The 13,241-nt window shown below is 42.3% G+C and overlaps 1 protein-coding gene across 3 annotated transcripts in view; it reads left to right on the top strand.

Annotated features, from left to right (window-relative positions):
• Nucleotides 1–1,919: 1,919 nt before the first annotated feature.
• Nucleotides 1,920–13,241, top strand: part of Usp45 (ubiquitin specific peptidase 45) — a 62,214-nt gene continuing 50,892 nt past the window's right edge. For 2 of the 3 annotated variants that reach the window (XM_005066230.4, XM_021224674.2), the window contains exons 1-4: nt 1,920–2,014; nt 6,275–6,384; nt 10,535–10,707; nt 11,880–11,983. In XM_005066230.4, the coding sequence (XP_005066287.1) occupies nt 6,285–6,384; nt 10,535–10,707; nt 11,880–11,983 (377 nt within the window). In that variant the 5' untranslated portion in view covers nt 1,920–2,014; nt 6,275–6,284. The remainder of the gene's footprint in view (nt 2,015–6,274; nt 6,385–10,534; nt 10,708–11,879; nt 11,984–13,241) is intronic. The other variant, XM_013110260.3, reaches the window with a different exon arrangement.

Below are 13,241 nucleotides of genomic sequence, written 5' to 3'. Positions count from 1 at the left end.
TCAGATGAAGAGCATATCTGTTAGATGTCAAGGTAGCTGAATGAATATAGGAGCAGTAAAGAAATCAAACTAATCACTGGGGCGCGGGGGGGGGGTGTAGGCCACCACCACCTTGATTAAAATATGATACTTTATAAATGCACAGCCCTAGTTTCTGTCCCTCCTTCACATGAGTCTTTTGTACCCCTCTACCTCTATTCCTCAGAACCCATCTCTGCCCTCTTGGTTTCTTTTAGGTGTTTAGGCTCTGCCTACATTTCCACCCATTTACGCACATGGGAACTTTCATGCATTACAGGCTGGGCTCTGCAAACGACAGTGAAGATGTGGTTCATGTCTTCCCAAGTCTGAGTGTCCCTGCTTAATGTTATACTTTCCAGGTCCATATTTTTTGTAAAATTTGTAATTTCTTTTCCTTTATCACTGAATGCAATTCCATTGTGTGTATGAAGCACATTTTCATTGTACATCCATCTGTTGATGGGCAGCTAAGCTAGTTCCAGTTCTTCGCCATCACATACATACCAGCAGTAAAACCTGGAGGTGCGGGTATCTTTGTAGTGAGGTATTCAGACTGGATAGATACTAAGGAGTCATATAGTTGGGTCATATCATAGGTCTAATTGTAATTTATCAAGGAGCCATCATACTTATTTCCATATAGCTACACGAGTTTGCATCCCTACTAGCTATATTTACCAGAATTTGTCATCAGATTTCTTGACTAGATCCACTGTGTCTGGGGTGAGGCATCCCTAGTTATAGAAATGCAAATTAAATGTCTTTAACAAGTATGGGTATTTTTCTACCAGCATACTGATAATTTTGCTAAGTATACAATCCATTTTTATTTTTTCATTACTGTTTCCTCAGAATTTAATGTGTAATTGCATAGATGCTTTTGTACATCTGTAAAAAAAAAAAGGACCTATTCCTGTTGCAATTTAGGATGCAAATATTTTAGATTTTCTCTTTTGCGTATCTTTTTCTCTATTTCAAATTCAATATTAACATGCTAAACTTTATTCATACAGACAATTTTGACTTTGAAATTACATCACAACACAATTGTTCTTACTGATGCAACATTTTTTTCCTCCTAAAAGATAATTGTGTGTTCCCATATCTAGCACCTTAACAGCGTATTGTATTTTTGGCTCCTTTAAACACAATGTAAACGAATAGCTAGCTCCTTCGACAAGTTTCCCCACCGAGATGAATTAGAATTTTAAGGTAACAGTCAGCTTTGGGCGCTTAACTACAATCTTTTAACTTCTAACCCAGCACCTTCTCCATTAGGCCACAACTTGTCCTTTGTGAAAGGCTGAGACTTCTAGGACCCATCGACTAGTGCTTGCAACAAAATAGTTTCAAACCAATTAATTGTTTTTACTCAAAAGCAAGGTGCATATCGCTGTAACAGATGATCGGACGCTGATGAATTACAGGTGTGATGCATTGTCTAGTTCGGAAGTGAGAACTGCATGAAAAACAAACTTCATCTACAGTAAATTCCAGAAGGGTGATGAGACCAGGGAGGCCGTTCCAAAAGGTGCCCAGAAAGCGGGGCAGGCCAGAAGGACCAGAGAAGCTCACCCAAGCTTGAACCCAGGCCCTGTGGCTGGCATTGTACCAACCTACTGCAGGGAGTCACCCCTTATTAAACCCTCTAGCTCCACTCGGGTTCGCTCGATCTCCTGGCTGCGGGAAGAGCAGCTGGGATCAGAGACTGGACCCAAAGTCCCGCCCCTAGGCTACCCTGAACACCAGGCCCCGCCCTCGCCCCACCCAGAAGCCAGACCCCGCCCCACCCAGAACACCAGACCCCACCTCTCAGCCTGCCCAGAACTCCAGACTTCGCCCCACCCAGGACACCAGACCCGACCCCCAGCCTATCCAAAACACCAGACCCCGCCCTCGCTCCACCCAGGATGCCAGGCCCCGCCTTCTCCGAGTTGCCTGCCGCGCAGGCGCAGAAGCTCCTGCGTGTGGAAGCTGCGGCCCGGCGGGCGGGGTGAGTCGGGGCCCAGGCTTTGGGGTCACTGCATCCCTTGTGTCTTCGCTGTGTCTCCTCTGGGGCGGCCAGGCCTCTTTCTAGGTGGATCAGCCGAGCAGGAGAGGTTTCCCGCGTGCCCTCGCGTCCACATGCACAGGGGCACCGGGCTGCCACCCGGCCGGGTCCTGGCAGCTGCGGGAAGAGCCGGGGCCGGGGAGGGAGCCAGGCCTCTCGTCCCCTTGCGATCTCAACCTTGCAGCGCTTTCCAATCTGCCAGCTTGGGGTGCGTCAGTGGCCTGAGGAAGAGAGCCTAACCACGGCTTTCTGGCAACACCGAATATTAGGTTAGGGGTAGATGCTACCTGAGTCCACTCCTGCCTCCCGGACTTCTGCAAGTCACTTTACCTCCGTCCAGTTTCAAGTGTCAAATGAGGAAGATGATAGTGATGATCGTGACGTATCTCGCAGTAGTTGGGAGAAGGTTCTTGAGTGTTCTGAGCCCGGGTAGCTAAAAGGAAGATGTTTACGTTTCCTCTTCTCATGCTGGAGAATAGCAGCCCAAGACTTAAAAAAAAAACAGTGTTTGGATATGGGAATCTTGTAGCCAGTTGAAAAGCAAAAATATTAAATATGCTAGCTGTACATCCTGTGTTAGAGAAAATGCAGGCGACTAGGTAATGTTTAAGTTGAAGCTGGTGGCTCGGCAGGTAAAGGTTTTAGCTCATTCTCCAGGACCACGTGGTGAAAGAGATCCTCAGGAATGCAAAGCGAAACGCATAAACACGTGCAAATTCTTACCCACAAAATAAATAAATGCTTAGGTTTTTTTTTTTTTTAAGCTGTACCATTTGATGTTTAGAAAACCTCGCGGGGGAGGGGGCGGGCAGAACGTATTTATGGTGAAGAGTTAACAATCAGGCCTGAGGCTTCTGTGTTTTGTCGGGTCTACTTGCAGCCTTGGTCCCGGTTTGGCACTGAGCTCAGGGGAACCCATTAGAGACTCGGAGCATACCCAACTTGTTCCTTGTGAGCAAGCTCGCCCACCGCAGAGGGTGAGAGCTTATGGAAGTTATGGAAAAGTGCCCCTGTGCATTCTAACCAGGTCGTGAGTTCATTCAAACGCTCTGTGAAATGTCCACGAGTACAACCCACAACCGTGTGCTGACTCGTCAATGCCAGAAGAGTCTTGCAGAGTTCCTGACACAGTTTTGATAATGGAAAGTTAGTGGATGCTGGATTGTAAATGTAGAGGTAGGAAGAGCAGATGGCCATCTCATTGTGGGGAGGTGGGAGAGTTGGAGGTTAAGGAGATTGAAAAGGGTTTGAAATGGCTGAGTATATGAAGTGCACACAAGTTGTCCAGAGAGAGGTGTGGCGGATAGGGGCAGACTCGGGATGCTTCCTTTCTTTTTTTAGATTTATTTGTTATGTATCCAGTGTTCCGTTAGTATGCATGTCTGGTTGTGAGCCACCATGTGGTTGCTGGGAATTGAACTCAGGATCCTCTGGAAGAGCAATCAGTGTTCTTAACCTCTGAGCCATCTCTCCAGCCCACAGGATGTTTTCTTTTAAGACTTTCTGAATACTTGTGTTCATCTAAAATTGACTTCTGCTAAATGAGTGATGTAGTGTTTGTTTACTTACCCGAAGTTAAATGTGTCCGTTTGATTTTCTATAGTCAGGCAACAGGAGCTTCGGGCAAGTCTTTACGAACCAGTTCTGGAGCTGGGCGTTGGTGGCACACACCTTTAATCCCAGCACTTGGGAGGCAGAGGCAGGCGAGTCTCTGTGAGTTCGAGGACAGCCTCCAAAACAATACAGAGAAACCCTGTCTCGGGAAAAAAAAAAAAAAAAAGGAAGAAAGAAAGAACCAGTTCTGAGGTTCTGAGGCAGGGTGGTGGTGGCATACGTCTTTAATCCCAGCACTGGAGAGGCAGAGGCAGGTGGATCTCTGTGAGTTCAAGGCCAGCCTGGTCTACAGGGTTCCAGGACAGCTTCTAAAGCTACAGAGAAACTGTCTCGAAAAACAAAACAAAACAAAAAACCCAAAAGAACAAACAAACAAACAAACCAGTTCTGTATTGGAAGCTTTCCCCTTTACCCCATTGTATTGTAGGTATAGAAACTTTTGCTGAGGTGTGTTATCAAGGACATCTGCATATACTATTCCTCACACATACTTTGAAAGAGATTCATATGGGATAGCAGTATTAATAAAGAGTGAAGAACTGTAACAGATGAAGTACAAATAATGGCTGAGTCTTCATCCAGAAAACCCCTATAGAATATACTTGAGTCAGATAAGGAAATTAGACTATGTTAGGATAAAAGATATTAGGAAAACTTTTCCTAGATATGATAGTGGTGTCATGTAGGACAATTCCTTACTTTGTAAAATAATGTATTTATCTTTATTTTATATGCATTGATGTTTTGCCTGCATGCACGTCTGTGTGAGGATGTCAGACCTGGAATGGGAGTTACAGGCATCTGTGAGCTGCCATGTGGATGCTGGGTATTGAACTCAGGTCCTTAGGAAGAACAGTCAGTGCTCTTAATCACTGAGTCACCTCTCCAACCCTCCCTATTTTTTTTAAAGCACTATCTTTAAGTATATAGGAATAAATTTTTATTTTTTCTACAACTTGTTTTCAGATATTTATCAAAAATAATCACACACATGCACATACACAGGTATATGCATGCCTGGTTGTGACCCACCATGTGGTTGCTAGGAATTGAACTCAGGACCTCTGGAAGGGCAATCAGTGTGTGTGTGTGTGTGTGTGTGTGTGTGTGTGTGTGTGTGTGTGTGTGTTAAGTTTCTGTTCTGCCATCTAGTTCCAAATAAACACACAAAGGCTTATCATAATTATAAACTGCTTGACTTATGACTCAGGCTTCTTATTGGCTAGTTCTTTCTTAGTCATTAACCTATTTCTATTAACCTGTGTATCTCCAAGTGGTCTTGCCCAGGTCTCTTCTTTAGCATCTCCCCAGTGACTGACTCTCTGAGTCTCTCTTTCCAGCCAGCCTTTTCCAAGTCGGGTAGATCCGCCTATACTTCCTGCCTGGCTACATCCTGCCTGTGGTTTACATTTTAAAAATTGTATGTTCCTACCCAGGTGTGGTGGTGCACACCTTTAACCTCATCAGCACCCTGGAGGCAAAGGCAGGCAGATTTCTGAGTTGGGCACCAGCCTGGTCCATAGAGTTGATTTCTAGGACAGCCAAAGCTACACAGAGAAACCTTTGTCTTGAAAAACAAAACAGCAACAACAACAAAAATTGTGTGCCTTTTTATGCTGATATTTAGATAAAACAAGTATAGCAAAATGGTAATACATGTATAATCTAGACACTATGAATATTCATTATATGGTTCAACTTTTGTAGATTTAACAAAATTCATAATGAGAACTTGGGGAGAAATATAGCAATTTAAAAGTAGGAATTAATTTTTCTGTCAATAGTCCTGTAGGCAGTAGAGCAATTAAGGTTCCTGACTGTTAGTTAAGCTTCTAGTTTCTCTGCTCCAGTGTGAGTCTTCCAGCTTCCATTATCAACATAGATGATGGGGCGAGGATATAACTCATTACAAGAAGCAGCACTTATTTCCTTGATGAAAAATTTCCCTCTGCGACATCATGTTTGCAGGGATGCTGGGGGAAGGGGGCATGTCTTAGTTCAGAACACCCCCCCCCCACCCACCCCCACCCCCCCGTGTTACTGTCCACTGCGTGACTTAATAGCAAACGTTAGTTAGTACTGAAGGCTGGCAAATTCAAGCTCAAGGTGCTGACAGATCTTATCTAGCCTTGCTACAAGCAAGGGTAAGGTAGACCCAAAGACCTCTTTGTCTTGGCTTTCTTGTTTCCTCACATAAATGCATGAATGTTTTCTCTTTCACCTAACTCTTGTTAGGGCCCAACTCCACATACTGTCATAGTATAGATTAGATTTCAGCAGAGGGATTTTGAGACACTTGGGGAATCTATAACAGTGTAGCTGAAATGTGCCATTTATGTATTGACTGGTGTGTGTGTGTGTGTGTGTGTGTGTGTGTGTGGTGGTGGTGGTGGTTAGGACCGAGAATTTCATTCATGTTCTATCACCGAGTTGTGCTCAGTCGTGTATTGGTTCAAAGGTTTGTTTACCTGATTTGTATACCTTATTTTTCTTCTGTTGATTTATAGACCAATTGAGTTTGAATATGCATTAAATATATAAAAGTTTAATTTTGAAGATTAAAATATTATTTTTCTTTAAACTTTTCAGTAGATAACAGATGCGGGTAAAAGATCCATCCAAAGACTTACCTGAGAAAGGCAAAAGAAATAAAAGACCCTTGCTACCTCATGACGAAGATTCTTCAGATGACATTGCTGGTAAATTGTGGTATCTGGCATCTCAGAGGAGAGGGGTAAAGGAGGAACAACAGATGCTTTTCAGTCACTAAATTCAGTATTGTATTTTCACCGTTTTCTTCATAAATCTGAGAACTAGTTGGTCTAGTTCCCCCCACAAAACCATTGTTGGTGTCCGTATTAGGATTTTAAGTTACAAGTATATTAAAATTGTCACATTGTTCTTTGTCTTCCCTCATGACTCATTAAAATGAAGTCTCTAAGCTACCAGAGGTGGACAGGTTTTGTTTTGCTAACTGTAGGACTTGCTTGGTCCTCTCTACCCTCCTCCTCCTCACCACTGTCCCCGCTTCTTCTCCCCCTTACTTTCTCCTTCTTTTCCTTTCATTTCTATGGTGATATGGTTGGAACAGGGCTACATTCCTACCCCAGGGCCTGCATGTGTCAGCTGAGCGTTCTACCAGCAAGCCACATGTCCAGCCCGCAGAGCTATCTTCCTTCCTCCCTCCCTCCCTCCCTCCCTCCCTCCCTCCCTCCCTCCCTCCCTCCCTCCCTCCCTCCCTCCCTCCCTCCCTCCCTCTTTTCTTTCCTTCTTTTCTAGACAGTCTCACTAGTGTCATAGCCTTTACTGGCCTAGAACTCATTCTGTAGACCAGGCTATCCTTGAATTCAGGAGATCCATCTGCCTCTGCCTCCTGAGTGCTGAGTTTAAAGATGTGTACCACTGCCCTGCTAGGACTTGCGTTTCTTTTTTCTTTTTTCAAGAAAGGGTTCCTCTGTGTAACAGCCCTAACTGTCCTGGAACTCACTCTGTAGACCAGGCTGGCCTCAAACTCAGAGTTCTGCCTGTCTCTGCCTCTACCTCTACCTCCTTCTGCGAGCTGGGATTAAAGGTGTGTGCCACCACCATGTGGCACATCCACTTATTTCTAAGGTTACCAGTGATTTCAGTTTTAGAAGTCTGAATGGCAGCATCAGAGTATTTTACATTATCTTGATCAGAACCCATCCCACGGCTTATGAAGAAGATATATAGGATAGAATGACTTTTCACTTTAGAATTTTAAATTATAAAATTCATACAAAGTAATGGCATTTTGTAAGCTGTTCCTTTCTTTAATGGCATGGGTCCTTGCTATTTGAAAAAAATATATATACACACACACACACATATTTGTTTTTCTTTTTTGGTTTTTCAAGACAGGGTTTTTCTATATTGCTTTGGAGATTGTTCTGGAACTCGCTCTGTAGACCAGGCTGGCCTCGAACTCAGAGATCCACCTGCTTCTGCCTCCCGAGTGTTGGGATTAAAGGCATGCGCCACCAACGCCCAGCTTTGCTTTTTCTTTTTGAGCCATGGTCTCTAACCTTGGGTAGCCTCAAACTCAGATGTTCCTACCCGCTGAGGGCTTGGGTGGACTGTAGGCTTGTGTCATTATACTGTGTTATAGGGTAGTGGGGCTAAAGCTGTGAATGCCAGGCATTCAACTGAGCTATACCCAGGCTCCAGAACCAGTCCTTTCATTGATGAGGGAGGTCAATGCAATATGGAAATTAATATATTTATTTACCAGAGAAAGAACTTACACACAAGCTGGATGATCAGAAGCGTGGCAGGCTTCCAAGAGAGAGTGAGGTTTTCCTTTTCCTTCCTTTAAATGTCTCACCTGTGCCCATACTCCTGTCCCCGCCCTTTTGGGCATGGACAGTATTGTAGGGTCACCCCTACATTTCATGTCTGTTTTTATGGTTTGCCCTTGATGTGGAATTAAAAATTTTAATATTTTATATATTTCATTGTAAATACCTAGTGAGGAATGACATTCATTTTAATGTACAGCTAACTGCACAAACTCACAGAGATCTGCTTGCCTCTGCCTCCCTAGTGCTGGGATTAAAGGCGTGTACCACCAACTCCCGGCTACACCTAACCTTTCTAGTTAATTAGTTAATTAGTAGATGGTTATGGCTTTGTAAATGTAGTTTTGATGTAGATGTCTGAGGTAGAGAAATTAAAGTGTTCAGGTATTTGGGGACAATGTAAGTATTACCTGGACCCTTGGGAGGAGAATATAATTATTTGAAGATGTTTTATTTGTGCTTAGTTTTAGCCATTTGTCTCTATGTAGTGGAAGCTTTTATAAATGATGTTTAGGGACTAGGCAAAATAAATTTTCATCATATGAGAATATTCAAGAAGAATTCTGAAGCTGGGCAGTGGTGGTGTACACTTCTAATTCCAGCACTTGGGAAGCAGAGGCAGGTGGATCTCTAAATTCAAGGCCAGCCTGATCTACAGAGTAAGTTCCAGGACAGTCAGGGATATACAGAGAAACCCTCTGGAAAAAAAAAAAAAAGAACTGATTCCTATAAATTATGCTACTCTTTGTTTTTCTTTATCCTAACAATGATGGATATAGAAAAATGAATGTAGGTGAAAAGATTTATGTATCCTTTTATTTACTTATTGGTAATAGCAAATGAGCCTGGTGCTGTGTGCTAAGCACAAACTCTATCTGTGAGCTACACTCCTGGTCTAAATATGTGTTTTCCTGCTACTTCTTGCAGAACTGGGGAGTGACCATATGGATACTTATTTAAAATATTTTTTATTATTTTTATTCAAAATAATTTTTATTATTTTTTTAAAGATTTATTTATTTATTACATATACACTGTTCTACCTACATGCCAGAGAGGGCACCAGATTGAATTGTAGATGGTTGTGAGCAACCATGTGGTTGCTGGGAATTGAACTCGGGACCCCTGGAAGAGCAGTCAGTACTCTTAACCTCTGAGCCATTTCTCCAGCCCCAATTTTTATTATTTTTTATTTGTCAGTGAATGTCATACATGTATGAGTGCCTGTGGAGGTCAGAAAAAAGTGCTGTGTCCCTTAGAAGAGGAATTACAGGATGTTGTGAGCTTCTTAATGTGTGTGCTGAACTCTAGTCCTCTGAAAGAAAGAACAGGAACTGCTTAGTGAACAGTAAAGACATTCAAAGTGCTTGAGACATTGTAGCTGTTCGGGAAATAGTCTTTTAAAAATCTTTTTTTTTCCCTTAGGTCTTACTATGTATCTCTGGCTATTCTGAAACTCACTATGTAGCCCAGGCTGGCCTCCAATTCACAGAGATCTGCCTTCAGAGTGCTGGGATTAAAGGCATGTGCCACTATACCTGGCTTAGTAAATATTAATTAATCTTAATCATATTTCCAGCTTTGGACTAATTTAGATTAACATGAAGACATAAAGACATATATAGAGGTCTCTTTTAACCTTTACTTGTACTTACCCGATGTTAACATCTGACATTGCTATAACACAATATCAAAATTGATGAAATCATCCTGAACTTATCGAGATACCACATTTTGTATGTGTGTGTGTGCACTTGTGGTTTTATTATGTGTGTAGTTTTTGTATATGTCAGTGAGCCATGCTTTACACCATCCTGTGTGTTACCTATTTATATCCTCACCCACACCTCCTAGGAACCCTCATCTCTTCTGTAATTACTTTATTTCTAGGATGTTATGTATATGCACTGGTGCAATTATATATCTTTCTGAGCTACTTTGTTTTCCGATTCGTGCTTTTTATTTAGTATCATTTTAATGATGCAGGCTTTTGCTGACTGCCCTGGTTTGCTTTCTGAGCCGTGACAAATGGCTGAAGAGGTGAAGGCTTATTTCAGCTTACAGTTTCTAATGTGTCAATGAAGAAAGTCAGAGCAGGAACATGGAAACAGAAGGAAAGCAGAGGCCATGGAGGAACACTGTATGCTGGCTCGTTTGCTGCGGCTAGCTCAGCTTGCTTGCTTGCTTTCTTTCTTTTTTTTTTTTTTTTGGTTTTACAAGACAGGGTTTCTCTGTATTGTTTTGGAGGCTGTCGGTCCAGTCAGCTTTCTTTCTTACAAAACCCAGGAACACCTGCCCAGAGATGGCACTGCCTATGTGGGCTGCGCTGTCTCTCATCAATTAATCAAGAAAGTGCCTACAGACAGACTTGCCTACAAGCCAATCTGATGGAGGCAATTTCTCAATTGGGGTTCTGTCTTTGCAGACGACTCCAGCTTGTATCAAGTTAATAAACTAATGAGCACTCTCGCTGATGGTAGTGTTTTTGCCTAGCAGAGGAAATGTTTTCATTTTGCCCCGTATTATCCAGTAGGTTTAACGTGCCAACACGTCAGTTATGCTGTCAGTGTAAATCATGTGAAGAAGGCTGTAGCTGAGAACCTGTGGTCCGTTTGTTCAGAATGTTTGAAAGAGAGAAGATTCTGTGATGGACAGCCCGTGCTTCCTTCCGATATTTGCTTGTGCCTCAAGTGTGGTTTTCAGGTAAGAAACATGTCATTTATTATGTATGTCTTCTATCTTTATCTTTAAAATGCCTACTATGAGTTGGACTTCTGGTGATATAGGCCTTAAGATAGATTCATCTCATATTTAGGTTGCTGTGTTAAGATGGACTTAGGCATGTTGAGGGTTAAGTATCTGCTGTGTTTGGAAAGTAATCATGTGTAGTTCATAGCTTGAAAGGGAATCTAATGCACTTGCTATATCTGGACCTGTTTTGTCTTTTTTTTCCTCCTGAATTGTAGGAAATGGATCTAATCTTTTGGATTCCTTTTTCCATTCCTTTATGTCCTTTTTGTTACTATTATTATTAATTTGCTGTGCACACACACACATGGATATCAGCAGTTTCCTTTACCCTAATAATGGAATTTTCCACTGAAATAAAAGTGGTGACGCACACCTTTAATCCCAGCATTCGGGAGGCAGAGGCAGGTAGATCTCTGAGTTCAAAGCCAGTTCTATTTATAGGACAGTCAGGGCTACTTGGAGAAACCCTGATCCCAAAAACTAAGATAAATAAATAAAATAATTAAATACAGAAGTCAAGCCACTTCAAAGCTAGCAAGAGAAAGAAACTTTCAAAATCAAGCCTCCTATTGTTTTACTGTGTCATCTCTAGCTTTCTGGCTTTTGAGACTGGAGATGCTTCAGGCATTGTGTGTCACATAGCAATCTCCAATGCTCATGAGGAAGGAACAGTATATCCCTTTCTTTTTGCAGATATATGATGCTTTCCTAAACTGTTCCTCTCATGTAATACTCGTTCCCTTACTTATCTAGTGGGGGATTTTACCACACTGGCCCTGTTTCCATTTCCGGTGGGCTTGGGGTGGAGGACTGGGAAATATGTGTTAGGGGAGGAGACCCCTGGGCTAGTGGATGCTCAGTGTCCCACAGTATATAATATATATGACAGCGAGTGCATCCATTCCTAAATGACAGGGAAATCAATCATCTGTGGGTATTACAGGTAAATACATAGTGAACATTAAGTTATCTACTTTACAAATAATGATATTTGGTAAAAATCTATATTGCTCTTTGAAACTGTCCCCTCTTGCTTGAAACAAAAAACTGTGCAATTTAAGATTTGATCAATTCGAAATAAACTTCTGTGTGACTCATACAGATAACGTTTTGTTCATCTTCAGGGATGTAGTAAAAATTCAGAAAGCCAGCATTCACTGAGACATTTCCAGAGCCCTGGGACAGAGTCCCATTGTGTTGTCATTAGCCTGAGTACCTGGACCATATGGTAAGTTAACTTTTACTAGTACTTTATCCACTAAATCAAAATGTAATACCAATGTATAAGGTTTTTCTCTTGTACACAATCTGTAGGATAATTTAAGAAATTATATGTATATATATATATATATATATACATACACACACACACACACACCCACACACACACACACACACACACACACACACACACACACACTTTGGAGGCTGTCCTGGGACTAGATCTGTAGACTAGACTGGCCTCCAAAGTGCTGGGACTAAAGGTGTGCACCACCACTGCCTGGCAAAAAACATAATTTTACCTCCAAACATAAGGCTTAAATTAAAAAAAAAACAAACCTTACTTATCTTTCACATAATCTTTGTACCATAAAGAAAAAGTCTGTCTTGTTGCATTTTCTGTAATGAACTAATGCAGAATTCCAGCCTTCTAAGAGGAGGGTGGTACTGTAAGCACTCAGGTGGTTCAGGGACTCTCTAACCTACACAGTAATGCTCTTAAACTATTATTGGAGTCAAGTATTGTGTTTTACAACTGAAATCGCTGCACTGGGAAAAAACAGGCAGGTGATTGTGAGTTCCAGGCTAGCCTGGGCTCTATAGCTAAGCCCTCTCTCAGAAAGACCGAAAACAGTGGCTAAAGAAAAGGTTCTGAGGTTAAGAGTGTGTATTACAGGGATGGAGAGATGGTTCAGCTGTTAGGAACACTGGATGTTCTTCCAGAGGACTTGGGTCCAATTTCCAGCACCCACAATGGTCTGTAACTCCAGTCCCAGGGATCTGATGCCCTTTCTAGCCTCTGTGGGTGCTGCATGCATCAAATACTCACACACATAAAATAAAAATAAAAAAGACCTAAAACAAAGACCAGGTATGCTGATGTGCACATTGAATCCCAGCACTCGGGAGGCAGAGGCAGATGGATCTCTGTGAGTTGCAGGCCAGCCTGGTCTACAGAGTGAGCTCTAGGACAGCAAATGCTGTAAAGAGAGACCCTACCTTTGTTGCTGTTTTGTCTTGTGTTTTGAGACAAGGTCTGTCTACACAGCTCTGGTTGTTCTGGAACTGAACCAGGTGGTCTTGAACTCACACAGATCTGCCTGCTGCCTCTGCCTCCTTGTACTGGATACTGCCCAAAACAAAGCAAGCAAAAAAAATTCCACTTACACACACACACACACACACACCACGAATTGGGTACATGTGTAACTCGGGCTGTATAACTGCTGTGCCTGAAACCTTGTGACAAACTGCAAAATTTGGAT

The sequence above is a fragment of the Mesocricetus auratus genome, unplaced genomic scaffold (assembly GCF_017639785.1).
Source record: "Mesocricetus auratus isolate SY011 unplaced genomic scaffold, BCM_Maur_2.0 Super-Scaffold_6730, whole genome shotgun sequence".
Classification (NCBI taxonomy): Eukaryota; Metazoa; Chordata; class Mammalia; order Rodentia; family Cricetidae; genus Mesocricetus; species Mesocricetus auratus.
The sequence above is the reverse complement of the archived record's forward strand: the minus strand, read 5'-3'. Positions and strand labels throughout refer to the sequence as shown.